The sequence below is a fragment of the Oncorhynchus mykiss genome, chromosome 4, assembly GCF_057628025.1.
Source record: "Oncorhynchus mykiss isolate SJ-2025 chromosome 4, ASM5762802v1, whole genome shotgun sequence".
NCBI lineage: Eukaryota > Metazoa > Chordata > Actinopteri > Salmoniformes > Salmonidae > Oncorhynchus > Oncorhynchus mykiss.
Window position 1 is genome coordinate 71,779,763 of NC_143025.1, and position 27,762 is coordinate 71,807,524.

The 27,762-nt window shown below is 41.0% G+C and overlaps 4 protein-coding genes across 8 annotated transcripts; all 4 read right to left on the reverse strand.

Annotated features, from left to right (window-relative positions):
• Positions 1-389: 389 nt before the first annotated feature.
• On the reverse strand, positions 390-3,285 carry LOC110522331 (E3 ubiquitin-protein ligase rnf146). Of its 2 annotated transcripts, none has more exons than XM_021600652.3 (3): positions 3,007-3,285; positions 2,614-2,676; positions 390-2,387 (listed from the first exon to the last, which is right to left on the reverse strand). In XM_021600652.3, the coding sequence occupies exon 3, from the start codon at positions 2,384-2,386 to the stop codon at positions 1,250-1,252; it is 1,137 nt and encodes a 378-aa protein (XP_021456327.2). In that variant the 5' UTR covers position 2,387; positions 2,614-2,676; positions 3,007-3,285; the 3' UTR covers positions 390-1,249. The 2 variants fall into 2 exon arrangements, with proteins under 2 accessions (XP_021456327.2, XP_036831810.1); XM_036975915.2 differs by having other exon boundaries at positions 2,614-2,713; positions 3,007-3,191.
• Positions 3,286-4,211: 926 nt separating this feature from the next.
• On the reverse strand, positions 4,212-6,891 carry LOC110522332 (R-spondin-3). Its single transcript, XM_090232953.1, has 6 exons — positions 6,674-6,891; positions 5,952-6,143; positions 5,688-5,828; positions 5,316-5,462; positions 4,985-5,164; positions 4,212-4,906 (listed from the first exon to the last, which is right to left on the reverse strand). Exons 1-6 carry the CDS (start codon positions 6,762-6,764, stop codon positions 4,866-4,868), a joined length of 792 nt encoding a protein of 263 aa, XP_090089079.1. The 5' UTR covers positions 6,765-6,891; the 3' UTR covers positions 4,212-4,865.
• A 1,318-nt stretch (positions 6,892-8,209) lies between these two features.
• LOC149984132 (centromere protein W-like) lies at positions 8,210-12,684 on the reverse strand. Its single transcript, XM_090232952.1, has 3 exons — positions 12,476-12,684; positions 12,160-12,273; positions 8,210-9,538 (listed from the first exon to the last, which is right to left on the reverse strand). Exons 1-3 carry the CDS (start codon positions 12,560-12,562, stop codon positions 9,512-9,514), a joined length of 228 nt encoding a protein of 75 aa, XP_090089078.1. The 5' UTR covers positions 12,563-12,684; the 3' UTR covers positions 8,210-9,511.
• Positions 12,685-24,792: 12,108 nt separating this feature from the next.
• LOC110522335 (adenosine 5'-monophosphoramidase HINT3) lies at positions 24,793-27,476 on the reverse strand. Of its 4 annotated transcripts, none has more exons than XM_090232956.1 (4): positions 27,354-27,476; positions 25,418-25,487; positions 25,150-25,276; positions 24,793-25,035 (listed from the first exon to the last, which is right to left on the reverse strand). In XM_090232956.1, coding segments are annotated over exons 1-4 (246 nt in total). In that variant the 5' UTR covers positions 27,355-27,476; the 3' UTR covers positions 24,793-24,987. The 4 variants fall into 4 exon arrangements, with proteins under 4 accessions (XP_090089082.1, XP_090089084.1, XP_090089083.1 ...); XM_090232958.1 differs by having other exon boundaries at positions 27,038-27,468; XM_090232957.1 differs by lacking the exon at positions 27,354-27,476 and adding an exon at positions 26,627-26,760.
• Positions 27,477-27,762: the final 286 nt, after the last annotated feature.

Sequence of the window (27,762 nt, forward strand, 5' to 3'; positions counted from 1 at the left end):
TTGTCATGCAAAGGTTTCTGCTTTATACTTGAAAAGACGAGTCATTACGTTTGTCTCATGCCTCCAAGTAACCACAGGTTAACCATCTTTTTCCATCAACATCCGTTTCAATTTGTCATTTTTCATCTGAGTGAGGAAGTCTCCTGATATAGAATTTCCCATCATTTCCACCTACTGAGCTGATTTTAGAATTTGGTCTTAATTGACCTGCCTGGTCAAAAATGTTGAATAAAAAAAACCTTGCGGGTGTAAATTCACAATGCTGAGTCACAACGCTCATGCACACTGAGCATATTGTATCATCCAAAGTCATATGCATATGTAATAGCTATCACCTTCCAATAATTGTCATATTCCCATTAAGTTACCAATAACATTGAACTCATGACTTTTCAATTAATGTCAAAGACAAACTTTATTGTTTTTGCAAAAACACAGTTAAACAAAGAGACCACACACATGTTAAATCATATTAAATAAGTCAAAAATACTTTTTTGTTGACAGAAGAGTTCAAATAATAGGTTCAAACTTCAAAACAGACTCATTAGCACTCACAATACATCTCCCATCCACACTGTTTCCATAGAATACTAGAACAAGTAATAGAAATCGTCACTCGTCTCTACTCTCAAGACCTCTCGACCAGTAGGCTCTCATCACCTTTCACACACAACACAAGCACACACTTTTTATATTAAGATGGAATATGACCTCAATACACAGACAAAAGAACAACACAAGCACACACTTTTTATATTAAAATGGAATATGACCTCAATACACAGACAAAAGAGCACGCACACACACACTCAATAGAGATGAGAAAATACATTTCTTACAGCAAAAAACAATGTACAACAAAACAAGATATTTATTTTTTGCCTCCGGTTAGAGATGGGATGCTACATTTAAAAGGTTAAGTCCCCTCCAAATCTCAAACCTTTATCCTTTCACCATTTCTCTTCAAATATTTAGTACCAACGCATGGTTAACTTGGGCTCAAATGGCTACAGTGGCAGACAGTGGAGCAGTATGGGCTATTTCATTGTGTGCAATGTTGCATAATCTTGCTGGCTGACATATTATTATAAACTATTGATTAGCATATGTGCCTGACTGAACTGTATATGTAATGGAAATGGCTGATCTGCTATCTTCCCCTGGGTTCTTCACTACCACCATGGGCATGAAGTGAATGCATTTTTTTGCTGAGCCGGGATGAGTGCAGAGACAGTGGTCCAGTTGTGGTCACACCTCAGTGACACTGCACTGACCGTCAGGGCTGCGTGAGCGCACAGTAAGGCCTCCGCTGGATGACCCACCACCAGGTGGCAGTCTGTCAGGCTGGACCTCCCTGAGCCACCGCTGTAAGAGTCTGTATCTGGTCCTCCGTCGAACTCCTACTTCTCGTCCCCTCCTCTCCCTGTCCCACCCCTGGCCTACCTCATCACCACCACCATCCTCATCCTCACTGCTACCAGATGCTGACTCGTACGCCTGGCTCATGCTTGAAGCTACCTCCTCTTCATCCTCCTCTTCTTCCCCCTCTGGTTGGCTGATGAGGAGCTGGGACAGAGAGTCTTCCAGGGAGATGAAGGCTGGGGTGGCAGGGTGGGCCCCCAGGACTGTAGGGGGTCTGACAGGAGGAGCTGGGATGAGAACCCCTGAGCGACCTGCCTGTGACCGTCCAGTCACATCCTCCCCGTCAGCAGAGCTTGACCGCTCCACTGTCGCTGTTGTGACCAGAACAGCTGCCATGGCAACTACTGGCGGGGCGGGGTCAGGGTCCAGTCTGAGTCCGGCTACACCCTTTTTGGGAATGTCCACCATGTCACGCTTCATGCGGCGGCGGCGACCGTGCTCGTTGCGGCGGTACTGCACCATGTTCTCCAGGTCAGCCACGTACAGGAAGCCAGCAATCAGCATCTCGGCACGCTTCCTGCCCTTGGCCAAGGCGTCCTCCAGCTCACGGCTGGTCCTCTCGTCATACTGCCACCATCCATTCCTCCCCTCGTAGTACCAGGCATTGTCTCCCCCAGCGTTCCTCGGCCCGGCTCCTCCTCGCCCCCCTGCAGCTGCTGCCTTCAGCTCCTCTGGGGACAGCAGGGTGGGATGCTCCAGGAAGTCCTCAGGTACTTCCTGTCTGCAGAGAGCACAGCGCTTGCTGTGCCAGGAGGCTCCTTTAACGCACAGGAAGCAGAAGACGTGGCAGCAGGGCAGGCGAACCGGGTAGACACAAGTCTGGAGGCAGATGGCACACTCCGGCAAGGGGTTGGCCGAAGGTTTAGGGGAGGTGGGGGAGTCACCAGTACAGGCGTCCCCTCCATCTTCCACCTTAGAGGACACAGAGTCCACAGTGTGGTCTACCTCACCACAGCTCGCCATGCTGAGGGGGGAGACAGATCATTAAGCTAATGCTGAGACACAGAAAAAGACAGTCCTGCGGACTAATTTTAAGCAATATTCTCAGCTCCCAGTTGAACAAAATCACATACAAGCTGTCACGAGAGACTCAATTAGCAATATGCCTAAATATCTCAAATGTGAATTTCAGAATATTTTGTGTCAATCATATTTCCCTAATTACTATGATGGAATTTTTTTTTACTTACTCTCTCAAGCGCAGTTACTGGGATGACATCAGGGTAAATTCTGTATTCTCTCAAAGTTCCTCTCTATGGAAAAAAAATATTGTTGAAAAGAGACAGGACTCTTTCCCAGAGAGATAAAAACACGGGTTAGCTATAATTAGAGAGATGTTGCTATAACGTTAGCCATTTTGCTAATCTAAAGCGAAAAGGACAATCACCATAAAGAACATAGCTAGCTACTAAATACACACATCAATAGTATGATGTCGCCATCAAACTAGTTAGCTTCTGTACAGTAGCCATTTCTTGTTGACAAGCTTTGCTTTCAAATTACTGTTAGCTTCGGAGGCCACAGTTGTCAGTGACACACCGCTTGACTGTCTTCTACCTCGAGCGAATTTCCTCCACACTCACCTGTCATGAATACCGTTTGACCATCGCTCAGTGATGTTTTTAGATCATTCGCAAATTATTGATCGTTTTCGACCTATAAACGCTAGGTAATCACTAAAATATCTTCTACCAAAACAAAGCAAAATACTGACGTTCCTGCTCCTTCCGTGTATTCATACACGTAACGGGATGACGTTGCGTGGTCTGTCTGCCACCTCAAGCGTCGGAGGAGGTAGATCATACAGCATTACGTGTGGGTGGTTTTATTTGCCTGCTTCTCCTCGTGGCTATGACCACATCACAACCATGATACATTGGCATTAACACATGGCCTCATGTTTTATTGCTTGCGTATAACATGTGGGTGCTTATATTTGTCCTGTTTCATACATGTACAAGTGTGTCAGCTATTATATGCATGTGTGAAATGGAAATGTGTTTTTTGATATCCCAACTCCCTGAGACACCCTCGGAGAATAGGGTCACGGCCAGCCATTATCAGAAACGAACATGGATCAATCAAGTTTAAGTGCCTTGCTCAAGGGCACATCTAGCTATTGAAAACTCTAGGCAGCATTATGCGTTCTCCTTACATTTCTCAGGCATTAGCTTTGCCCACGACTGCCTCGTGTGAACTACAATCCCGACACTGTGTTTTAACGTTTTCATCGCTTGCAATACCGCTTTTGAAACATATGGCCCTTAGCTTTCATAAGCAAGAAAGTATCCTTCAACTAAAAAAGTTACACTTACAGTAGCAGTTTTGCACAGATCCATACAGCTATGAGTGTCTCCAACCGAAAAAACTACACTTCCCGAGTTGCACATGTACATTACACACAGGTGTTCGGAGGATGCTAGATAGCTGTCTGTTTTCCATAAACAAGCGCTGTAACATGGAGATATGGCGGTATGAGAACACTAACCCTAACTGTACCAATGTGTGTATCAATTTAACCTTGTATTTTTTTCTGCTATGGAAGATAAGGTCCTTATGATGCCAATAATTTACAGCAAGCGACGCTTGTTACTGTTCAGATTGAGCATCCCTGTACAGAACACGCCTTCGTCAAATGACTCTTATGTGTAATGGAATGGAACTGAGTCATGATCAAGGGCTAGGGCACATCGACAGATTTTTCACTTTGTCGGTTTAGGGATTTGAACGCTCCAACCGCTAGGCTACCTGCCGTCTTAATGTAGGAGAACATGTATAGAACATATTGTATAGAATGTGTTTTATTTAGCTAGCTATAGACATCTTTGGAGTAGGCTTTCCACCTAATAACGTTTTTTGGTTCATTTTTCATTCATTTTCATTTTTCATGTTTGTGAAGACAATATACTGTAATTTACTATAAAATCTCCTACACAAACATTTTATGTAGGTCTATAACAATGATTGCAATCATGAAAAGGAATCAATAGTTTCAATTTGACTTGCTATACAGAGAAATGCTACACATGTAGAACAAGTGGGCTAGCCACCATCATAATAGAAACAAAAAAAACGAATTAGAATAACACACTTTGCTTTTTGAACACTGCTCAATTCAGTCCATATCAAGTTAATTACCTTTTCCTGGAATGGATCGTGTGGGTGACATGTCGTAATGAGCAAAAAAAAAATTGAACACAAAATTCTAGAGCAGATGATAATGTTATCTTCTCCAAGGTCTCTCAACCAAGGCAGGTCAACAGCTGGTCACAAACATAGAGGAATAAATTGTTGCACACTGTTCCTGACTACAGAAACGACTGAGGTTCAGGCAATGGAGGTCTCTCTTTCAAACCAGTTAATCCAGTCCTCCTGTCCTTCCATCCTGTTTTGGATCACATCTGCCACTTGCTATTATTTTGCTCCCACCAATGATCTTGCATCAATGTTCTGTTGGCCTAATGCCTTTGCCATTTGATCTTCCTGTGGAAAGGGAGAGGACAATGCAAGATGTGTGAAAACTGAAATAAGTCAAACATTTCACTTTGATCACCAGTATACCTGGACTCAGTCTCCTTTTGATGACACATTTCCTCCACTCTTTGACTTTGGGGCAGGGGTCGCCGTACAGGGTGGGGTGCCGTAGGACCTCTCGTCTTCGTACCTCCACAAAATTCCTGTAGTCCCTCCCTCTCCGAAAGCAGAGGCTCCAGTCTCCCCATTCTCCCACCTTACAGTGTACTGAGAGAGAGAGATGGGGGCATGACATTGTAGGGTAGATAGATACACAAAATGTACACTCAAATTTGTATTGTAGAGTGATCGATCAATGATCTATTGGGATGGCTGGAATGGCATGTACAGAGATGGGGGAACACAAAGAGTCACTAACCTTGAGAAATGCACTCCATGAGCTGTCCATCAGGCTCAAACCCCCCTGGGCAGGTATGATGGCACTGGCCATGCAGGAGGTACAGTCCTGCTCTACAGCTGGTGCAGGTGTTCCTTGTCACACACACCTCACAGCCCACTAGACAATCTGGGACGGAGGGACATAGACGTTAAGAGACGCATTTCTATATAGATCTCTCTCCCTACTGTAAATATGTACTTTATATGTCTTCTTCCACAATGTGTGATTTTGATGCATCCAAGCCCAGATTCTTGGCCGACCAATACTGGATCTTATTAGTTTTAGCCAGACTTTGAACACATTATGACTATGAAGGAAGATCACAGTTCAGCTGTAGTGTTATAGACTTACCATTGCACTCTCTTAGTGCAGTGTTTGGGGTCAGGCCCTCGGGGCAGCTGTTCTCACACCTCCCTCTGTACAGGTAGTGGCCCTGGTGACAGTGAGTGCAGAAGTTCCTGTTGAAGCAGGAAACACAGTCCTCCCTGCACTCTGAGACACAGACAGGGACCATGGTTAGAGTGGATACATGATCAGGGCATTACACTGTGTATGACATTATTATCACAACACTCCATAAGAGTGTCGGTGTTGTTCATCCATCACATGACTCACTGGTGCAGGTGTTGACATGTGGGGAGCGTGTCCCATAGTGACCTCTGGGGCAGGATAGCAGACAGGTCCCCCTCTCCCGCATCCCATCATGCTTCAAATGGAAGAAGAGGCGGGGCTTACAGGACAGGCAGCCGTTTAACGCTGAGCATGTCAGGCAGCCAGCATGACACAACCTGCTCACCACTAAGCTACCTGGAGAGAAGAGCTGGTGTTATGGCTGTGTGTGTCTGTCTCTCTCGTTCTTTCACTCACACACGTGTGTATGTGTTCCTTGATAAGAGAGGATTCAGTTACATGTCTTGAGCACGTGCATGTGAAATTTGGTCAAACTTGAATCCCATACAACTTCAGTCTTTTTTGGAAGAACTACATTATCACAAATCATTATGCTCTCTACTCAATGTATACAGCCAATCTCATAAACCTGAGTAGTGACTTACTATCCCTGGCACATTAATGTTCCAAGAATAGAAACAGGAGGTTTATCAAACCCTCAGCCAAACTTTACAATGTGTTGTATGGTTCACATAGTAAGCCAACGCGTATAAACCATGAAAATATATGACCGCATTGTTCCCCGAAAGTATAATTTACTGCACCCACATAGTAATGTCCATGCTTTTACACATGTATGAAGAGGAGTTGAATGTGCGTATAATTACGCAGAACAGGTGTCCGCATTTCAATCCGGTCACATCAAAATGTGTCGGTTGACTACTTACGTCTGTGTCGTGGATGTCTTGAGAAATATTGTCCGTTAATAAGATCCATGAAGTGCAGAATCCAAATCAGAAATGGTACCCAAATTAGCATTTTTACCCTCTTTGGAATTAAGGTTCTTTGTCCAACAGCTAAGTCACCTTTTGATGTAAATAAAATAACTGAAAAATATTTTCCCCCCAGAATTGTGTTAAAAGAACATCATCCACAATGGTCCCAACCCCAGTATGCACGCTAGAGAACAAATCTGTTTTCCAGAAGAAAAATCCAAGAAAAATTCCATGAAATCACCCATGCCGTCAGAATCCATAAGGAATGAAAACATCTCAGAACATCATGATAGTCGCACCTCAAACCTAATGCAAGGTTTTGGGTTAGCAGCGAGTTTGCTTTCTCCCCCTCTCTGTCTCACTCACAAACTCATTTTCTCACACACATACACCTGTTCTCAATGCAAAAGTTGTCATTAAAGTAAGCACTTCAAGTAGACCTATTAACTTGTATTGTCCTGTTGAGTCTGCTTCACCTACTTGGGATTCTCCTCATCTGCATAGATACCTTCATCATTCCACAGCCACATGTCTTCCCCCATTCTAATGAAAAGAGGATGACTGGGTGACTATGTGTAAGAAATATGTCAGTGCATTTGGTTTCATTTAAAACAGAGGAGCATAAGTGCACTTGTGAGTCACCTCACAGATTTTACACCGGGCACTCTGTCAATGTCACCCTGGCAGCTTGGATTGAGTGAAAAAATATAAACTTCAAAAAGAAGCCGGATTCCCCTTGTATCTACATTTCCGACAATACATTGCTGACTGAAAGCTTGACGACTTTTCCCTGAAGTTTATGCCCCAAAACTATGCTGAGACTGTGTTTCAGATTAACTCAGAAGTGAATGTTACCAGAAAACTAAAACCAAACTCTCAAATACAGAGCGACTTTCTAACGTCCGACAAGAAAACAAAACAAAGATAGACAGGAAGGTGTCAGAAAGCATCAACCATTGCCACTTCTGTTCGCTATAGGTAACAGGCAAAAGCCACACACACTTCCAAAGGGATAATTGTTTGGAATCCCAGTTTACATTATGGCCTGGGAACCACAAACCGATGCAAAAACCACCCGACAGACTTGCCTTTGTGTCTTTTACATAGAAGAAGTGTTCTCTCTCTCTCTCTCTCTCAGAAACTCTTAATTTTTTTATGACTATCAGCTAATATCCTGTTTACTTCACCTAGAGCTCATCTGAACAACACAATGTATTTATTGTCTGTTGGTAGCTAGATGGACACCATAGTGCTTTTTTTGAATGTGCTTTTCAGCAGGGGAGGATGGAGATTAATAACATCTCATCTAAAGTTCTACTTCTGGTTTCTGGAAAAAATGTAAAAAAATGGTATCAGAGGGAGCATTCATGGGGTTGACGTTGCAGCGGATTTATCTGTTGAGACAAAAGCCAAAGACGCTGCTAGACTGGAGCTGGATGAGTCGAAGACCAAATTGAAAACAGGTTCTCCTATACACACACACACACATTTTTACATTAAAAGAAAATTACTACTTTATTTCCCCAGTGAAATTACAGAAATGTTCACGTTGTTCCCTCAAAGACAAGATAACACTGATATTAAGACCAAACAGAACCCTCTTCTAGCTGTATAAATATGCTTTCATGCAGTGTTGGGAAAATCATGTTTTTGCCTTTCCAGTTCCCACTGAACATCACATCTGTTTTGTTTTTTTACCCTACATCTGCATCTGGACCCTGAACATGAGCTGCTCTGCTGTAAGTGTCTTACTGGAGCAGCATGCAGGAGCTGATGACAGTAAGGGGAGCCATGTGAATCTGTGGGTCAGTGACAGTAAGGCTAGGTAGCACGCGGGTGGGTGGGCTGTCACGGGCAGACAATGGGACTGTCGGGGTCAGAGGGGTGGGGTTCCACACCCAGAAACCCCCCTACATCACTGGAACGCCAGATCAGATTCAGAGGAAAACAAATCGCTAGAGGAGGCGGCAAATCAACCCAGCTGTGTGGGGGGGGGGGGGGGGGTCCTGGATAAATGAAGATGTCTTACACAGGCAGTTAACCATTGAAAACAATTGTCAGTTCCGGTCTACTTAAGGGGTGGCTCTCCCAAAGACACCAACATGATAGCCGCCGGGTCTGGTCTACTTAGTTCATTGACTAGAACAAATGAGTGAGATGTCACCCATCCTTTCATCTCTGGGGGGAAAAGCAAGAGAGATAAGCAGGGGGGGGGGGGCTTAGATTGTTGGTTTTCTGCACTGGCTTAGGTTGTTGGTTTAACAACCACCAAAATATGATTATGCATGAGGATGAGCGCAGGCAGAGCACTAAAAACAGAAACTTGAGGCATCTGTCCATTAGTATAATTACAGCGCATTTTTTCCTCAATGTTATTCTCATAATAAACCTGATTATAACAATGTAGAAACTTAACATCCCTACAGCAGACCACCTACAGGGCTCTATAAGATTACTACCAGATAAGTGTCTTCTTGAGCAATTTGATAGGAAAGTGAACACATACCACACATGTCAAATGCCATGGCTTCAGAAAACCCTGTGATAAAAGATGAGTGAGATAACATCTCGACACGCAGATAATGTATGTAGCGTGAAGAGGTGAGGAATTTGGGAGAAGTCTTGGCGGCAGGCCAATGCTTAGTGAACAGTCTGAAAGTAAAGACTAAAGATTCAAACTAAAGAAAATAAAACAAAATACAGGTTAAATTTATAACTCAGACAAATTTGACTTTAAAAAAGCCTTGTAAATCGGGTTGTTGAATCATGTTGTAGAAAGGTGTCTCCACTTCACCCTCTGGCTCGTTTTAGAAGTTTCTAAGGAAAGACGATCAAAACATCATTGACATTTTAAAAGTAGCATGATAAGATGCTATTTTTCACATTCAAAGTCATGAAACATAACTGACAAATTAACTTAAGGAATAGGACATCTACAAATGTAGGATATCCTACATGACTCACTATGATGATATCTGTCATGTCTATACAGCAACCACAGGAATTTACCCCTCTGTCTATAAAGGATTCAAGAAAAAGGCAACATTTCAATAACCTCATTTACATCGTTCTGATATGAAAACCCTAGGTAGCCCAATATTAGATGTTTGATTAATGATTTCATTATTTAATGAGACTAGGTCTAAGGGCATTCCATAGCGACTGCATTCGACATAACTCATGGTCCAATGACCGTACCTGCTAGCAGCATGTGTCCCCGGTCCAAAGCTAGATTCCATAATCGGTAGACGGTTCTATTAAATTCAGTTTTTAGATGCTACGCTCCAAAATCTAATATGGATGCTAATGTTAGTTTTTCGCTTTGCGCACACCGGTCTGTTATCTAATAAGTCCGGCAAAACAGGCAGGTGCTGCCCCACATGAGAAATAAAGGAAATGCGTGCACGCAAAGCTAGACATTGGCATCCATATTACATTTTGATTTGGGGAGGGGGTAGCATCCTAAAAGCTGGATTTAATACTTTCTTGTACACTGCTCGGCAATGCAAACTGCGATTCTACAATCAGAACCGTCTACCGATTATGGATGTAGCTTCAAACGCGGGACATATACTGCTAGCAGGTAGTCATTGGACCATAAGTTATCTGACCAGGGTTGCCATGTCCACAGTTTTCCGCAATTGGGCTATTTTGAAAACGATGTTATGAAAATGTTTTGGTCACAGTTTTTTTTATTTTGCTACTTTTAAATTAGACCATGGCATATCTCTTTCTGAGGTGGGGGGGGGGGGGTCTGTGTGCTTGGAGAGAGGGCTGCAGCATGCAGCTGAGTCACAAGTGAGAGGAGAGCAGCACGCGCACACATCATGGCAAGTAAGAAAGACAGTACTAGCTAGCTAATATGGAGCCACATATTGGATACATGTGGCAACTCTTGCTGGAGCAACATATTTTGGGCCTAGTTCAGTTGTCATTGGGCTAGACATTTTAACTAAACCTGGCAACAGTCACTATGGAAAGCCCTTAGACCTCATTCTTATTGGTATATTGGCGATCACACAATTGTATGTGGATCCCGCCACCTACTATGCAGGATGGAAACAGGATTCCACCAAAAAACTGAACTACCAAATAATAAATACATCAGCCAACTTTGTTAAAAATAAATCAAACAGATCCCTACATAGGCTCAAGGGGAACCTGGGAGGGCGTGTCTTCCGGCGCCAGTACCCCTTGCAAGTCTTTCGATGTAAAATCTTTGTCTCAAAATCTTTCCTGCTGCAGCCACAATGTCTAGTTTCTTCAACTTCTGTGGCAATGAATGCAACAAAATCCACCTTTCGTCTGGCAGTAAACATTGACTACAGGCTGTGTTGTATCCAATACCATCTCTTCACTAGCACCACTTGTTTTCTCAATTCTTTTAAAAATCGCTGCCACATAGGAGTTTCGATTGACCGCTAACTTTTGCCACCTCAATTTCTTCACCCTTACAGGGCACTCAGGATCCCACCACAATTGCAACACCATCATCCTTTTACACACCTTTCTTCACTATACTCTGTCTGCACACACTTGAAACATGGCCCAATCCTTTACAATTCTTACACTACAATACAAAAGCTCTTACAGCATACCTTACATAACCAAGCTTCACATGCATAGGTATTTGCTCTTTATCAAAAAACAGGACCAACAGACTATCTTTCTCCATTCACCCAGTGGGTCAGACGCTGGGCACCAACCACACCAGGAATTCTCTTCAGGTATTTAACCTGAACATCCGACGTCACCCTTGAGATGACTCCTTTGACGGGTGCTCTACTCCAAGGTTCAAAACTTCTGTTGTTCGGATTCTTCTGAGGCCCACTGCAGTCTTCCTCTGTTCTTCAGAAATACAATTCATCAAAATTACACCACTCCTGGTCACTCTGACAGACCTACCCTTTGACACCTCAATCGGGTTTCCCACATACGCATCCTACCTCAACGAACACGATTCATTATATTTTACACACGTGTCCCCTACTCCAGTTTCCTTTTGTTCCAGTTTTCAATACTACTGTTGTCCATTCAGAACATTCCTCTAGACCAAATTTACTCGACGCGCTGCTTAATTCAAACTCAGCAACCACTCCCACCTTAATTAAATCAGAGGTCTAATATTGGGCTGTCCAGGCTATTTCAGATCAGTGTTAATGAAGGAGAGGAGGCGCTTTACAACAGGGTTGTCAAACTCATTCCATGGAGGGCTGGTCTGCTGGTTTTTGTTACTTTCAATGTGTGTCTAATTAAGACCTAAACAACCACATGAGGGGAGTTCCTAACTAATCAATGACCTTATTGATCAAACAAGTGCAAGGGAGGACTGACTACCCGCAGGCACTACTCCATGGAATGAGTTTGACACCTGTGCTTTAGACCATTGAAATGCACCCTGTGTGTCCTACCACCCAATGTTGTTCAGTAACCAATACCTTGGATACTGCTTTGACGTGGTGTGCTTTGATAGTCGCAGATTTCTCCTCAAAAGCTTTGGTCCTCGCCTCTTCTGCGAGGCTATGCAGAAACAGCAGAACGTTCAGCTCGACCTAGGAGAGGAACATTCCGTTTCAGACACCGATGGTTAACTATCCTACTACAGTAGCTGGTTAAGCTAAGTTACAAAACTAACGTTAGCTATGTTTGCATGTACCTTAACACTATTCGTTTGAAAACAATATTTTAACGTTAGCCTCGCTGGCTAGAATTGTTAGTAACGACAGTTAGCTACGATGGCATTTTCAAACATACCATTACATCTGCGGCTGTGCCTACACGAATGTGGGCTTTCTTCTTCATTAGAGACTTTAATGTTGTCTTGGGTACCCTTTTCAACATATTGCTAAATTACTTATCCTCAAAACAGCGACATTTGTTTCACAGAACAAACAAATCGGTGGTTGTTTACGTTTTTCAATCCCCCCGCGTCGCTCACTACGTGCGCATAATGTGACGTCAGTGTTTTCCATGTTTGCTTTATAGTAAAATATATTTCAACACTCATTGTTTCTCTCGATTTAGAAAATGATTCATATTTATTGCGTTGAGTTGATGACCATCGAAGGGCTTTTGTTATCTTTTCTGTGTTCTGATGTTTTTTATTTAACTTGGCAAGTCAGTTAAGAAAACAATATTGTTTACAATGACCGCCTACCCCGTCCAAACCCGGACGACGCTGGGCCCATTGGGAGTCCCATAGGGTGGTGCACAGTCACGGCCTGATGTAATACAGCCTGGAATCGAACCAGGGTGACGCCTCAAGCACTGAGATGCAGTGCCTTTGACCATTTGTACTTGTAATTTTCTATTAAGGTATCTTTACTTTTACTCAAGTATGACAATTGGGTACTTTTTCCACCACTGGGTAGAAGTGGTTGTTTTGGGGGCTTGGTTTTGTCAATTTGTTTTTTTTATTGGTTTATTTTGGGTGGATTGAGTTAGTTTCCCTGTCACATATGGATTTGATTTTTACCTTGTTTTTTTCACCACTGTCCAGTTAGTGGAGGTAATACACCTTTTTGGCTTGTAGTCTGCCATGAAACCCACAAAGAAGAACTTTGCCGCGATTTACTTGTATATGGTGGACATGTACAAATTAATGTGATATGAGGCGCTCCTCCCAGATTGATAGGACAATGTACACACATATTTAAAGTTTGAGTGTGTGATATGGGACTTGGAGACATGTTTATTTCGAAAAACTTTCATAAACAATGGCAACATTACCATGTTTTGCCAGCAGCATACCACCCTGCATCCCACTGCTGGCTTGCTTCTGAAGTTAAGCAGTGTTGGTCCTGGTCAGTCCCTGGATGGGAGACCAGATGCTGCTGGAATTGGTGTTGGAGGGCAAGTAGAAGGCATCCTTTCCTCTGTTCTAAAAAAATATCCCATTGCCCCAGGGCAGTGATTGGGGACATTGCCCTGTGTAGGGTGCTGTCTTTTGGATGGGACTGACTCTGTGGTCACTAAAGATCCCATGGCACTTGTGAGAGTAGGGGTGTTAACCCTGGTGTCCTGGCTAAATTCCCAATCTGGCTTTCATACCATCATGGCCACCTAATCATCCCCAGTTCACAATTGGCTCATTCATCCCCCCTCCTCTCCCCTGTAACTATTCCCCAGGAATATATCCTTAAAAACACATGGAAAGAGGGTGATAGCGTGGCAGGCACAGCTTGTCCCATTAATTAATCACAAAAATTTAGGATTAGCTGATAATGAAACAAACAAACATTGTGGAAAATAAAGAGAATCTCTACCAATTTATTGATCAGCATTTTGATATGTTCGGAAAAGAAACTGATACATCGAAGCAAACAAGAGAATACCTTTCCTCGAGTTCTGCGAGCGAAACAGGAGGAAAGCCACCGTCTAAAATTACGAATTTAACATTGGAGTGGAACGTTTTTATGACTATGTCTCCAGAAGACAGAGCTTTTTTTACAAGCATGAGCGAGCAGATAAAAAAAAAATTGGATATACAGTGGGGAGAACAAGTATTTGATACACTGCCGATTTTGCAGGTTTCCTTACTTACAAAGCATGTAGAGGTCTGTAATTTTTTTTATCATAGGTACACTTCATCTGTGAGAGACGGAATCTAAAACAAAGATCCAGAAAATCACATTGTATGATTTTTAAGTATTTAAGTTGCATTTTATTGCATGACATAAGTATTTGATACATCAGAAAAGCAGAACTTAATATTTGGTACAGAAACCTTTGTTTGCAATTACAGAGATCATACGTTTCCTGTAGTTCTTGACCAGGTTTGCACACACTGCAGCAGGGATTTTGGCCCACTCCTCCATACAGACCTTCTCCAGATCCTTCAGGTTTCGGGCTGTCGCTGGGCAATACGGACTTTCAATTCCTCCAAAGATTTTCTATTGGGTTCAGGTCTGGAGACTGGCTAGGCCACTCCAGGACCTTGAGATGCTTCTTACGGAGCCAATCCTTAGTTGCCCTGGCTGTGTGTTTTGGGTCGTTGTCATGCTGGATGACCCAGCCACGACCCATCTTCAATGCTCTCACTGAGGGAAGGAGGTTGTTGGCCAAGATCTCGCGATACATGGCCCCATCCATCCTCCCCTCAATACGGTGCAGTCGTCCTGTCCCCTTTGCAGAAAAACATCCCCAAAGAATGATGTTTCCACCTCCATGCTTCACGGTTGGGATGGTGTTAATTCTACCGTTAACTTGAATCCCTTTATCCCCAGTGTTAGCCAGCCCGCCACACACTAGAGACAGCAAACCTGTTGACATGGATAAGGTATTTATTAGGTATTGTCAACAGGTTTGTTGTCTCTAGTGCCATGCGTCCTCCGAAACACAACCCAACCAAGCCACACTGCTTCTTAAAACAGCGCGCATCCAACCCGGAAGCCAGCCGCACCAATGTGTCAGAGGAAACACCGTGCACCTGGCGACCTTGGTTAGTGTGCACTGCGCCCGGCCCGCCACAGGAGTCGGCGCGATGAGACAAGGATATCCCTACCGGCCAAACCCTCCCTAACCCGGACGACGCTTGGCCAATTGTGCGTCGCCCCACGGACCTCCCGGGCGCAGCCGGCTGCAACAGAGCCTGGGCGCAAACCCAGAGTCTCTGGTGGCCACTGCGCCACCCGGGAGGCCCCGAAACAGACCCTTTACAATGAAGATCTGTGAAGTTATTTGAATTTTAACTAATTATCTTTGAAAGACAAGGTCCTGAAAAAGGGATGTTTCTTTTTTGCTGAGTTTATATGGACACTTAACCATCATGGTGCTTTTTAATGGTAAGTTTACAAACATTGGTTGTGGTAAGTATAACTGAAACTTGGTAAGTGTGGAAATAAGTATAGCAAGTTATAATTGTAATGGCTTAGCAGATCATAAAAAAAGACGATACATTTTTACACAACTAAAAGAGAAAGAATATAATATCTATTGTTTACAGGAAACTCTTTCTACAAATATAGATGAGGTTGGGTGGAAAAAGGACTGGGAAGGAGAAATATATTTTTTGTCATGGGCAAAGAAACTCAAAAGGGGTGATTATACTAATTAATACAAATTTTGATCCGATTGTGCAAACAGATCTGCAAGGAAGATGGAACATTTCAAATATGCTATTGGACCAAAAACAGATTTGGCCTATTAAATCTATATGGGCCAAATAATGATGATCCACACTTTTTTGAATATATATATATATATATATATATATATATATATATATATATACACACACACACACACAGTGGGGCAAAAAAGTATTTAGTCAGCCACCAATTGTGCAAGTTCTCCCACTTAAAAGATGAGAGAGGCCTGTAATTTTCATCATAGGTACACTTCAACTATGACAGACAACATTTTTTAAAAATCCAGAAAATCACATTGTATGATTTTGAATGAATTTATTTGCAAATGATGGTGGAAAATAAGTACTTGGTCACCTACAAACAGGTTGAAATACATCCACAGGTTCATCTCCAATTGACTCAAATGATGTCAATTAGCCTATCAGAAGCTTCTAAAGCCATGACATCATTTTCTGGAATTTTCCAAGCTGAGAAAGGCACAGTCAACTTAGTGTATTTAAACTTCTGACCCACTGGAATTGTCATAAAGTGAATTATAAGTGAAAGAATCTGTCTGTAAACAATTGTTGGAAAAATTACTTGTGTCATGCACAAAGTAGATGTCCTAACTGACTTGCCAAAACTATAGTTTGTTAACAAGAAATTTGTGGAGTGGTTGGAAAACTAGTTTTAATGACTTAAACCTAAGTGTATGTAAACTTCTGACTTCAACTGTGTGCGTGTATATATATATATATATATATATATATATATATATATATATATATATATATATATATATATATATATATATTGAGCTCACAAGCAATGAAAATCTATCATTATGGTTGGAGATTATAATACAGTTTTAATTACCTCAATGGATCATAAAGGAAATCCCTCTATCACCCTCAAGCACTTAAGGAGATCAAAGGTCATGGATACATTAGAACTACTGGATAAACGGAGGTTGAAAAACCATGACCTCGTGATATCTACATAGGAGACTACTTCCTAGTCTCGTTCTTGCTGGCATGACAATGGATGACAATTTGTTCTTAACAAAGACAAAATAATTAATAATTAACTTTTTTTGTACAACATAAGTACAGCCAATCTTCTTATTGTATGGGACACTTTCAAATGTTCTTTGAGGCCATTCAATACAATAATCATCATTAAAACTAAAGCAGTTTAGGTCAAAAGAGATTACACTAATAAAGGAAATAGAGGAAGCAACAGCGCAGGTAGTAATGGAAACTGTACTATAGAGGCACAACATAGGTTAGAGGAAAACAAAAAGAATTGGAGGTACTTATTCAAGAATGATCAGGTGTAATTTATTACCAAAATAATACGAATTGACAGAAAATTGTGTAAAATGCAACAAAAAATCTTGAATCTTCAACAGAAATTCTAATAATTTACAGAAACTCATTACAAATGATGCATCAAATTATCAAATTATATTTTGAACGAGGAAGCAAAATATTTTAAGCATATGTTTTTTTTTGTCTCCTCCATTTCCACTGAATGATGTTAACTGTAAGGATTTCTTTCCTAATAATAATGTAAAATTAACAGATTTACAGAAAGATCTGCGTGAAGGCCAATTTACAGCAGAGGATCTTTTTGAGGCAATAAAGTACTATCCGTGTGAAAAAACACCAGGGCTTGACGGTATATCAGACCTTTTTTTGATGTACTCAAATATCCATTATTAGCATGTTTTAATTACTCTAATAAAAATGGTCTGATTTCATTACTACTAAAACAGGACCCAGGTGGTAAGTATAAAGATCCAGTCCATTAAAAAACTAGAGGCCTCTAACACTTCAATGTTGCAATGTGAAAATGCTGGTGAAATGCATAGCACATAGAATAAAAAAGGTTTTTACCAGATGTTGTTCATCCTGATCAGACAGGTTTTTTTACATGAACGACATATTGGAGATATGAGAATTAATTGAAACAATTGAATATTATGAAACAAAGATACCAGGCCTGGTCTTCATAGCAGATTTTGAAAAGGCGTTTGATGAAGTATGACTTTAATTGATATAAATGCCTGGATTACTTACATTTTGGTGAATCTCTTATACAATGGGTTAAAGTTATGTACAGCAACCCCAAATGTAAAATAATAAATAATGGTTACTTCTCAGAAAGTATTGAGATTAAGAGGAGTCAAACAAGGCTGTCCGTTGTCTCCATATCTATTTATTATTGCTAGCTATTAATATTAGATCGAACAAGAACATCAAGGGGTTAGAAATCCAGGGGATAAAAACAAAAGTGTCATTGTATGCCGATGATTCTAGTTTTTTCTTAAATCTGCAGTCTGGATCCCTGTCTCATTGAAGATCTTGGTCACTTTTCTAGCCTCTGGATTAAAACCTAATTATGACAAGTGTACCATATTACGTATTGGATCGTTAACAAATACAGTGTTTACATTACCGTGTAGTTTACCGATAAAATGGGCGGATGGTGAAGTAGACATACTTGGTATTTACATCTCAAAAAACGTAATTAATTTCAATAGAAAGTTAGCAAAAATAGATAAGATTCTGCAACCATGAGGTAAATACTTGTCTATTTATGGAAAAAAATCACACTCTTTGGTCCTATCACAGTTTACTTACTTACTAATGGCACTGCCTACTCCAGATGACTTTTTAAATCATATGAGCAAAAAATATTTAATTTGAAATAGTAAGCCAGACAACTAAACATACCTATTTATATAATGAGTTTGGGGTTCTTAAATTATTCAATATTGAAGCTATAAACCTCTCATTAAAAGCTTCCCTCATACATAAAGTATACTTAACCCCAAAATGGTTCTCTAGTAGATTCTTAAGAAAGGCTCATTCTTTGTTCAAAAATTGCCTTTTTGCCTTAATACATATTACAACTTCTCATTTCTGACTAATTGGAAATTACATTTTGTTTCAAGTATCGCCCTTTCTTAAACAAGCCAAACAAAGCTGGTTACAATTTCAGCTTTATCCTCCAGAAAAGATAGAACAAATGTTATGGTTAAATTCAAGTATACTGATTAATAAAAAAACATTTATTATATTTGTTACTGATATTATGAATAGAAACGGAGTAGTTATCGAATATATTTGGGAATATCTGCTCAATCCAAATTTACAACCAACTGATTGCGGCACTACCACAAAAATGGAGGGGGCAAGTGGAAAAGGGAGGAGGTAGAGAACTTGTTTGCCAGCCCGATATTAAAGATACAAATTGGCTGAAAGGAACTGGTATAAATAGAAAAATATACCAGTTTCATCTGAGGACAAAATGTTGACAGCTGTGCCATACAAGGTGCAAAATAAATGGGAGGAGATTTTTGATGTACCAATTCCATGGCATATGGTTTATGAACTGGTACAAAAAAACTGCACTTGATTCAACACTTAGAGTTTTTCAATTTAAATTATATACAATTCTTGCCAACAACAGAATGCTATATATATATATATATATATATATATATATATATATATATATATATATATATATATATATATACACACACAACAATCTCAGCTCTGTAGATTTTGCTGTGAAGAGACAGAATCAATAGATAATTTATTCTGGCATTGCCCCGATGTAGCTTGTTTCTGGTCACAGGTTCAGGAATGGTTCAAAAATCACAACCTGCAATTCAAATTAACCTTACAAGTAACAGTGTTGGGCTATTTGGAAAGCATTGGTCAGTCAATACATAATACTCATAGGAAAGGTTATCTTAACTCACAATCTGTGGATAAAATAAGATTAGAAAGGTTCAAACATTTTGTAAAACAGCACAATTTAAAAAATACATGGCACATGAAAACCAAACCAGGGTGACCTATGGTGATAGGTGGGATTGGCTGAGAGTGGCTGAGGGTTGGGTTTAAAGAGTTTGTTTGGTAATGTATTGTTATGTGATTGCTTTATATAAAAGTACCATGTATGTAACATATATGTAACGTGTATGTATGTGTAGCAAAAAAGCTGTAAAAAAAAAACCCAAAAGATATTTGTCCTCTGAAGAGGGATGGTGGAGGGGTTAATAAAAACAAATCTTCCCCAGGTCTTTGCTGTAAATGAGAATGTGTTCTCAGTCAATTTACCTGGTAAAAATTTAAAATAAAAACATTAAAATTAAATAAATATTGCACTGAGCCATGCATTCGGAAAACCACATCAGTGTCCGACTTTTGGCTGTAGCAGATCCACCTCCCCCGACTTCACTCCTCGACTTTCGCCTTTAGTCGGTTGGTTCAGATATAGCAGTCAAACAAGCCCATTGTGTCCATTTTACAGTAGCATAATCAGACAAAGGTGTAATCCAGACACGTCACAGGGGCTATAAAACTGAAGCATCCGTTTAGAACGTTTGCTCACCACCATATATGGTAGTGAGATGAAGTCCTGTCGTGGGTATTGGAAAAGGATGGAACTCGGTGAAACTGGGCCGACATCCTGCTCATTTTCTAAATCGATGAAACATCTGATCTCAATACATTTCTGTTCCCAAAACTAGAATCTGTTGCGAACAGTGTATTAAGTTGTATAAACTTGACTTTTTCTTAAGTGGTTTTTAAGAAGTGCAAGACCAAATTGAGTTTGTGCACACGCGCACTTCAGAGGGGTTCCTAACGGAAATATGCAAATACATGCTATTGGATCTGCTTAGGTCGTACTTGGCTTTCCTACCTCGTTGCTTGTTCTGCCCACTCTGCTTAATTTGCTCCCACAGTTAATCTCTGTCGTTTACAATCTTGGGTTAGTTATGAATATCTTTGGCATAATCAATGCCATATTGACTTCTTGATGCGGCACAATGTATTATGCATTTCCAATGTTCTGACATCTACAAGGCCATTCTTTGGTAATCATAGGGCTATGACGCCCCCATGTGGCCAAAATAATTGGAGTCAACGCACAAGGACGGCAGACACTGGCTTACTTACAGTGTACATGATAATGAAAAAAAAGTAAGAACAAAATGCCGAGGATTATCATCAAAACTATTGTTCATCATTAGACTGTCTGTCTGCAATGATACACACATTGGTAATAATATGTAACAAGGCATAGAAATAACCCCAAAGTAATATACCCTACTAGTGCAGGGATAGGCAACAAGAAGTTTTCTCCACCTAGAAAAACGATCAAATCTGAGCACAAAAGGCCCTTTAATGTTATTTCCTTTGTTGCTCTCTGAGAAGAGAGAAACAGTGCTGTTCCACATTAAAGAGTGAGTTTGTGTCAGTGGGCCACACACATTTCTCTTCAATTTGGTGCACAAATTTGTTTACTTCCCTGTAGTGAGCATTTCTCCTTTGCCAAGATAATCCATCCACCTGAAAGGCGTGAAATATCAAGAAGCTGATTAAACATGATCCTTACACAGGTGCACCTTGTACTGGGGACAATAAAAGGCCACTAAAATGTGCCGTTTTGTCACACAACCCAATGCCATAGATGTCTCTAGTTTTGAGGGAGCGTGCAATTGGCATGCTGTCTGCACTAATGTCCACCAAAGCTGTTGCCTGAGAATTGAATGTTCATTTCTTTACCATAAGCCGCTTCCGTTGTTTTAGAGAATTTGGCAGTACATCCAACCGGCCTCACAACTGCAGACCACATGTAGCCATGCCAGTCCAGGACCCAGGACCAGTGCATTTTGAAATAGCAATCATGTCATCAAAAAGAAAGGAGGACCAAGGCACTCTTCATATAATTGATTAAAATGCCTTTATTAGTATGGCATGTTCAATACAAACGTTTTTTTATTTTTAAACTGACACGTTTCAGCTGCATGGCCTTCGTCAGGGAGTACAAAAAAAAGAATACAAGGTCCCCTTTTTAACAGCTTTACAATTAGCCCTAATTGGAAAGAAGGAGTGGTTACACAATTGATTGGACACACCTAGTAAGCAATACTATACACATTAAAAGGTGAAATACTGTAGCAATGTTATCATAAAAATACAACTCCAAACTAGAAGTATCAGAACACTAAAAGGTAGTTCTAACCTTAAATATGACTGGGAGAGGTGTCAAGAATAAGAAAGCTATATATTCCATAGTACACTAGAACACAGCAAACATGAACAACAGTCTAACCATAGCTGAGGGCAATAGAGCAAAATGTCCACTAGATGACAGCAAATGGACCCATCACGACCCTACAGGAAGGGTGAGAAATCCATATCTTCATTTAAACCAGGGTATTTAGTGGCCTGTAGTTTGTAAATCCAAAAACTTTCCCTTTGGTTTAACTGTTTAAGACGGTCTCCTTTTCTAATAGAGGCCGGAATATGATCAATACCCATTGCTTGTAGAGAGGCAGGGTTGCCATGGTGTAGGGACTTGTAGTGCTTAGCCATGGGGTAGTCGTCATTACCTATCCGTATGGCATACTTGTGTTCCGCTAAGCGGTCTTGAAGGCGTCTCTTTGTCCGTCCAATGTAGAACACCTTGCACTGTGGACATTCCAATCTATAGATGACATGAGTGGTTTTATAGTTAATGAAATGCTTGACGTAATACTCCATTTTGGAAGCTGTGTCAACAAAATACTTCTTATGTGCAATATTTCTGCAATAGTTACATTTAAAAGAGCCCTTGGGTTTGTGGTCAAGCCAAATGTTTTGAGAGTCACCCGGAAGATAACTGTGGACTAATTTGTCATTTAGGGTAGGACATTTCTTAAAGCTTATGACTGGTGGCTCAGGAAAGACTTGGCGTAGTAGCGTATCACTTTGGATGATTCCCCAATTATTTTTAATGGTTCTTTTAATGCTCTCTGCTTCAGTGCTGTATTTTGTGACAAAATATACTCTCTCCGATGTATCACGAGGCTCTCCCCTTCGCAACAAGTTCTCTCTGTCAAGTAATCCAGCCCTTATACCGGAATCTTTCAGGACCTGAACGCTGTAGCCCCGATTCAAGAAGCGATTCTCCAATTCAGCAGATTTGACACTGTAGTCTGTTTCCTGATCGCAAATTCTGCGGACTCTTTGGAATTGGCCATATTGAATGTTTTCTTTCAGCCTTTTGGAGTGAAGGCTGTCTGCCCTCAGAATGGTATTCCCATCTGTAGGCTTCCTAAAGATTGATGTGTGCAAACAACCTTTGTCATTTTTACTAATGTCGAGGTCCAAAAAAATGAATGATATCCGTACTCCATAGTTAGTTTGATGTAAGGATTAAGGTATTGGTGGAAGGAAATAAGTTCATCTTCTGAGCCGGACCAAAACAGACAAGCATCATCAATATAGCGTCCCCACCATATAATCCGGTCAAAGAAATGGTTATTAGAAGGATCCAAAATGAAGTCATTTACCCATTTACCCAAGTACAAACCAGCGTAGGAAGGGCTGTAGCTCCCATGGCACATCCTTTAACCTGTTTAAAGATACGGTCCTGAAAGATAAAGATGTTATGATTAAGAGTCCATTCAGTCAGTGAGACAATGAATTCTGTAGGAGGCACCTCAGTTTCAGGTCTGGTACTCAAGAAATGGTGCATAGCTGCCAAACCTTGTTCATGCTCAATGGTGGTGTATAGAGACTCCACATCCATGGGGACTAAAAAGGAAGCTGTACCTATATTGTTCAATTCCTTCATGTTGTTCAACACGTCTGTGGTATCTTGAAGATAGGCTGGGAGTGATGTCAGAACAGGCTTAATAAAGTAATCAATGTACTTAGAGATGGGTTCTGTCAGACTTCATTACCACTAATGACTGGTCTGCCGGGGGATTTTAAAGATTTTTGTGGATCTTTGGAAGAAGGTTAAAAGAAGCCATACTGCCATTGAAAAGGCATTTGAACTCATTGTCTGAAATGTAGCCATTCTCCTTAGCTTCTGTGAGGATCCCTTTCAATTCAGTTTTTAGGTCCTCAGTAGGGTTGAAGGTAAGAGATTGGTAGAATTCATCATTGTCTAATTGACGGTAGGCTTCTGTCACATATGTCTTTACTCCACACTACTGTAGCACCACCTTTGTCTGCTTTTTTAACCACAATCTGTTCATTTTTGGACAATGATTCAACTGCATCCTGCTCTGTCTTAGAAATATTATGTTGTGTTTGGTTGGAGTCAATTTGACCCTTAAACAGATTCTCCACATCAAAATTAACTTTCTTAGCAAATGTATTTAGTGTGGCATTCTGGACGATGGGACAAAAAGTGGACTTGGGCTTAAAAGGTGATTTAGAGGGAACAGAAACTGCCTGACCTGAGACACTGGCATCTGTAGTTGTAGAGATGTTTTGCTTGTACCAGGCCTTCAGATGTAGATTCCTGTAGAAACTAAATAGGTCAATCTTTGTATTAAATTCATTAGTTGAATATGTGGGGGCAAAGGACAGTCCTTTAGACAATACCCTTATGCAATCATTGGAAAGGGGTTCTCCAGAAATGTTGATCACAGCCTTGTTCTGGTCCTGCTCCGTGTGGTTGGATAGTCTCGATTTCTTCCTCCCCCTCCATGTTGGCCTCTTCCGCGTCCTCTCCTGTTGTGGAACCTGTGTGACGACTCTACCTGATCTAAAAAATCTTGGGAGGAGCTGGCCTCTGAGCGTCTGGGGTGATCCTCGTCGTCACTGCTTGTAAAGTTGAAAGAAACAGATCTAGGCTTCCTTCTCTGCAGCAGTGATTCTGAACTATTGCGTGTTGATTTTCTCCAGGCAAAGACCTTGCCATCTATATGGTCTACTTCATCTCTTCTAAATCTTCTTAGCTTGTCTTGTTTCAATATCAGAGTGAATGTGTCTACTTTCTCTTTCAAGATCTCACCACATTGTGCTTTGTGAGAATTGTCACTGTGCTCTGATTTTCCTTTTTACTTCTTCAATTTCTGTTTGGACTACTTGTCTGTCCTCTTTAGATTCTTCTATTAGAAGTAGCATTAGGTCAAAAGAACACTTGTTGAGAATAGCCTCCCATTTATCTCTAAGCAATAATTTCATACCTTGAATTACATTGAGACACGGTCACATCTTTTATTTTTTGCAGAATTCCTGGTGATTTTACTGTGTTTTTTAACCAAAAACAAAACAAATATTTTTGCAGGCCAGTCCTTCACGTTAGTGGATGTTAAGTATAGGGAGGGAATGCAGTCAACCATGTAAGAGTTGTTGACCAGTGCTGTTGTTTCCTGCTAAACCAGGTGTGTTCTTATTTGACCTGGTTCTGGGTCCTTAACTGCTGGAGCACTTTGTCTACCTACAATAGAGCACAGACAAATTATTTCACACACAGAGATCTGAATATTGTAAACATGACACAAACATGAAGGACCACCCATAGTGAAATGGTATAGGTTGCTGCTCCACTCACAGTGATGAACCAATAGGATTGTGGCCCATAGTTCCTGAGTGACCTGATGCTCATCTGACTGGCAGGAGCAATGACGTGGAGATGGAGGTGAGGGACAGAGGAGAAAGGGGGCATGTGGAACCCCATCCTATGGAAGACAAAAACAAGGGAACAAGTTAGGATCCTCAGAAATTGCAACACAGATGGGCCTGTACTCTAATGTAGTATTAAGGCTGAGGTCAATGTGATCTGTCTCAATGACATGGCTAATCATAATGTAGACCTTTACCTTATGTCATCCAGGTCAGTCACCTTTTTCTTCTGCAGTACACTCCTTCCCATCTCCTCCATCTTCTCCACTGCAGAAATTAAAGAGCCTATCAATACTCTCCATTCAGACACCATGTGATTATGTACACAACATTTCAGAGGATAATATATGGGCTAGGCCTGTCTATTTCCAATTAATTTGTGCTGCTCTATTTGTATTTTATACATTTGTCAATTTTTAAAAATACAAAAATGACAACAATATAATAAGTAGAAAACATTTTCAATACAAATATAAAACTAATGAAAGTGTCCAAGACCAGCTTACTTATTGGTCTAACACAGGAAGCTACAATTTGACAGACAGCACGACTCCTTATACATACAATCAAATGTATTTACAAAGCCCTTTTTACATCAGCCGATGTCACAAAGTGCTATACAGAAACCCAGCCTTACAACCCCAAACAGCAAGCAATGCAGATCTCTCAGCCTCCACTATTTATGCTGCAGTAGTTTGTGTCGGGGGGCTAGGGTCAGTTTGATATATCTGGAGTACTTCTCCTGTCCTATTCGGTGTCCTGTGTGAATTTAAGTGTGCTCTCTCTAATTCTCTCTTTCTTTCTCTCTCTCAGAGGACCTGAGCCCTAAGACCATGCCTCAGGACTACCTGACATGATGACTCCTTGCTGTCCCCAGTCCACATGGACGTGCTGCTGCTCCAGTTTCAACTGTTCTGCCTTATTATTATTGGACCATGCTGGTCATTTATGAACATTTGAACATCTTGGCCATGTTCTGTTATAATCTCCACCCGGCACAGCCAGAAGACAACTGGCCACCACATAGCCTGGTTCCTCTCTAGGTTTCTTCCTAGGTTTTGGCCTTTCTAGGGAGTTTTTCCTAGCCACCGTGCTTCTACACCTGCATTGCTTGCTGTTTGGGGTTTTAGGCTGTGTTTCTGTACAGCACTTTGAGATATCAGCTGATGTACAAAGGGATATATAAATACATTTGATTTGATGTAGTAGCACAGGGGCAAGGGAAAACCTAGAGGAACCAGGCTCTGAAGGGTGGCCAGTCCTCTTCTGGCTATACCGGGTTGAGATAACAGTACATGGCCAAGATGTTCAAGCGTTCATAGATGACCAACAGGGTCAAGTAGTAGTAATAAAAAAGTGGTTGTAGAGGGTGCAACAGGTCAGCACCCCAGAAGTAAATACTTTACCTTACCCAAAGGTATGTGCTCCTTCCGGAGTGTGTCCTAGGTACAACCAGGTAATGATGCCGTGCCCCGGGGTTCAGGTCACGAAAGCAGACTAGTTCATCATCCTTACGCATTTGACAATAATAAACATTTGGCTTTTTATGTTGGCATGATGTAAGACACACAATATCAGTAGCTAGTAGTAGTAGCCTACTATCTAGCACGTTTTATGCTGCGTTTGCGTACTAGTTGAAACTAGGAAACACTGAAATGTTCGACTGGCTAACCGGTTGAACGCGGCACGTGTATACCCACAAGTTAGTAAATTGGACATTTGAGTTTCCAAGTTCCAGCTAGTACTTGAACGCAGCATTAGACTTTCACCTCATTGGCTAGCTATTTTGTTCGATTCTGTCAAATGACGAAACTTACAAAAAGCTGCATTTCTGTGTCCGATCCCGACTGTTCCTTGGCAATATTACAGAAACAGCAAGTTTTGTCATTCTTGTTTGGAGATGTGGTGTCCTTTGCTTCATTAGTGCTTTCATAAGTTGCCATTTCACTGTGATGGGTCGTTCGCGACCTAGCTGCTCTTTTTTTTTTATGAACCGAATCGCATGAGTGAAAGAGCCATTCATTAGGCTCCCTGATTTACATACAAGTACACTGTTGTTGTTTTTTTGTCTCAAGACAATAATTACCTGCAGATACGTTACAAAATAATTGTCTAAAGAGGGTGAATACTCACTGCAGAAACAAGAAAGCTGTCATTCTGGTCCACGCTCATTTTTGCAGTGTGTTTAAAGAAAATTCATTTTTGTAGGTGAATAATTTATCCAGGTAAAAATGTATTTAAACGGGCACTCCGAGCCACCCACCACCTGTCTGTTCCAAGTTTTTTTTGTTTTTTACTTTCTGATCCTCCTTATTTGTTATTGAAAATGAACAAAATTTTACATTTACAGTTTTTGTGGGGAGCTCGAAAGAGCAAGGCTCATGTGCTGTAGGCCTTTGCCTCACTTTGGGCTGTGCACAACCTGAAAGACAGGGAATGTATCTTGGATAGAGAATGGTAATGCAGTTGTAGTTTCAAAGCTCTGCTCTGTAACAAAAGTACGAAAATGCTTGCACTTATTTTGGTTGATTTGATTGTGACT

Bases quoted from the DNA above. Each gene is read 5' to 3' on its own strand.
- LOC110522331 (XM_021600652.3), bottom strand. From the start codon at position 2,386: ATGGCGAGCTGTGGTGAGGTAGACCACACTGTGGACTCTGTGTCCTCT.
- LOC110522335 (XM_090232956.1), bottom strand. The intron at 25,277-25,417 runs GTAAAGGTCTAC...TGTCTTCCATAG, and splicing joins ACTGACCTGGATGACATAAG to GATGGGGTTCCACATGCCCC. The intron at 25,036-25,149 runs GTGAGTGGAGCA...GCTCTATTGTAG, and splicing joins AATCCTATTGGTTCATCACT to GTAGACAAAGTGCTCCAGCA.
- LOC149984132 (XM_090232952.1), bottom strand. From the start codon at position 12,562: ATGTTGAAAAGGGTACCCAAGACAACATTAAAGTCTCTAATGAAGAAG. The intron at 12,274-12,475 runs GTATGTTTGAAA...TTCCTCTCCTAG, and splicing joins GCACAGCCGCAGATGTAATG to GTCGAGCTGAACGTTCTGCT. The intron at 9,539-12,159 runs GTATTGGTTACT...GTCTTTCCTTAG, and splicing joins ACGTCAAAGCAGTATCCAAG to AAACTTCTAAAACGAGCCAG.
- LOC110522332 (XM_090232953.1), bottom strand. From the start codon at position 6,764: ATGCTAATTTGGGTACCATTTCTGATTTGGATTCTGCACTTCATGGAT. The intron at 5,463-5,687 runs GTAAGTCTATAA...CCTCCGTCCCAG, and splicing joins TGCACTAAGAGAGTGCAATG to ATTGTCTAGTGGGCTGTGAG. The intron at 5,165-5,315 runs GTTAGTGACTCT...TCTCTCTCTCAG, and splicing joins CATGGAGTGCATTTCTCAAG to TACACTGTAAGGTGGGAGAA.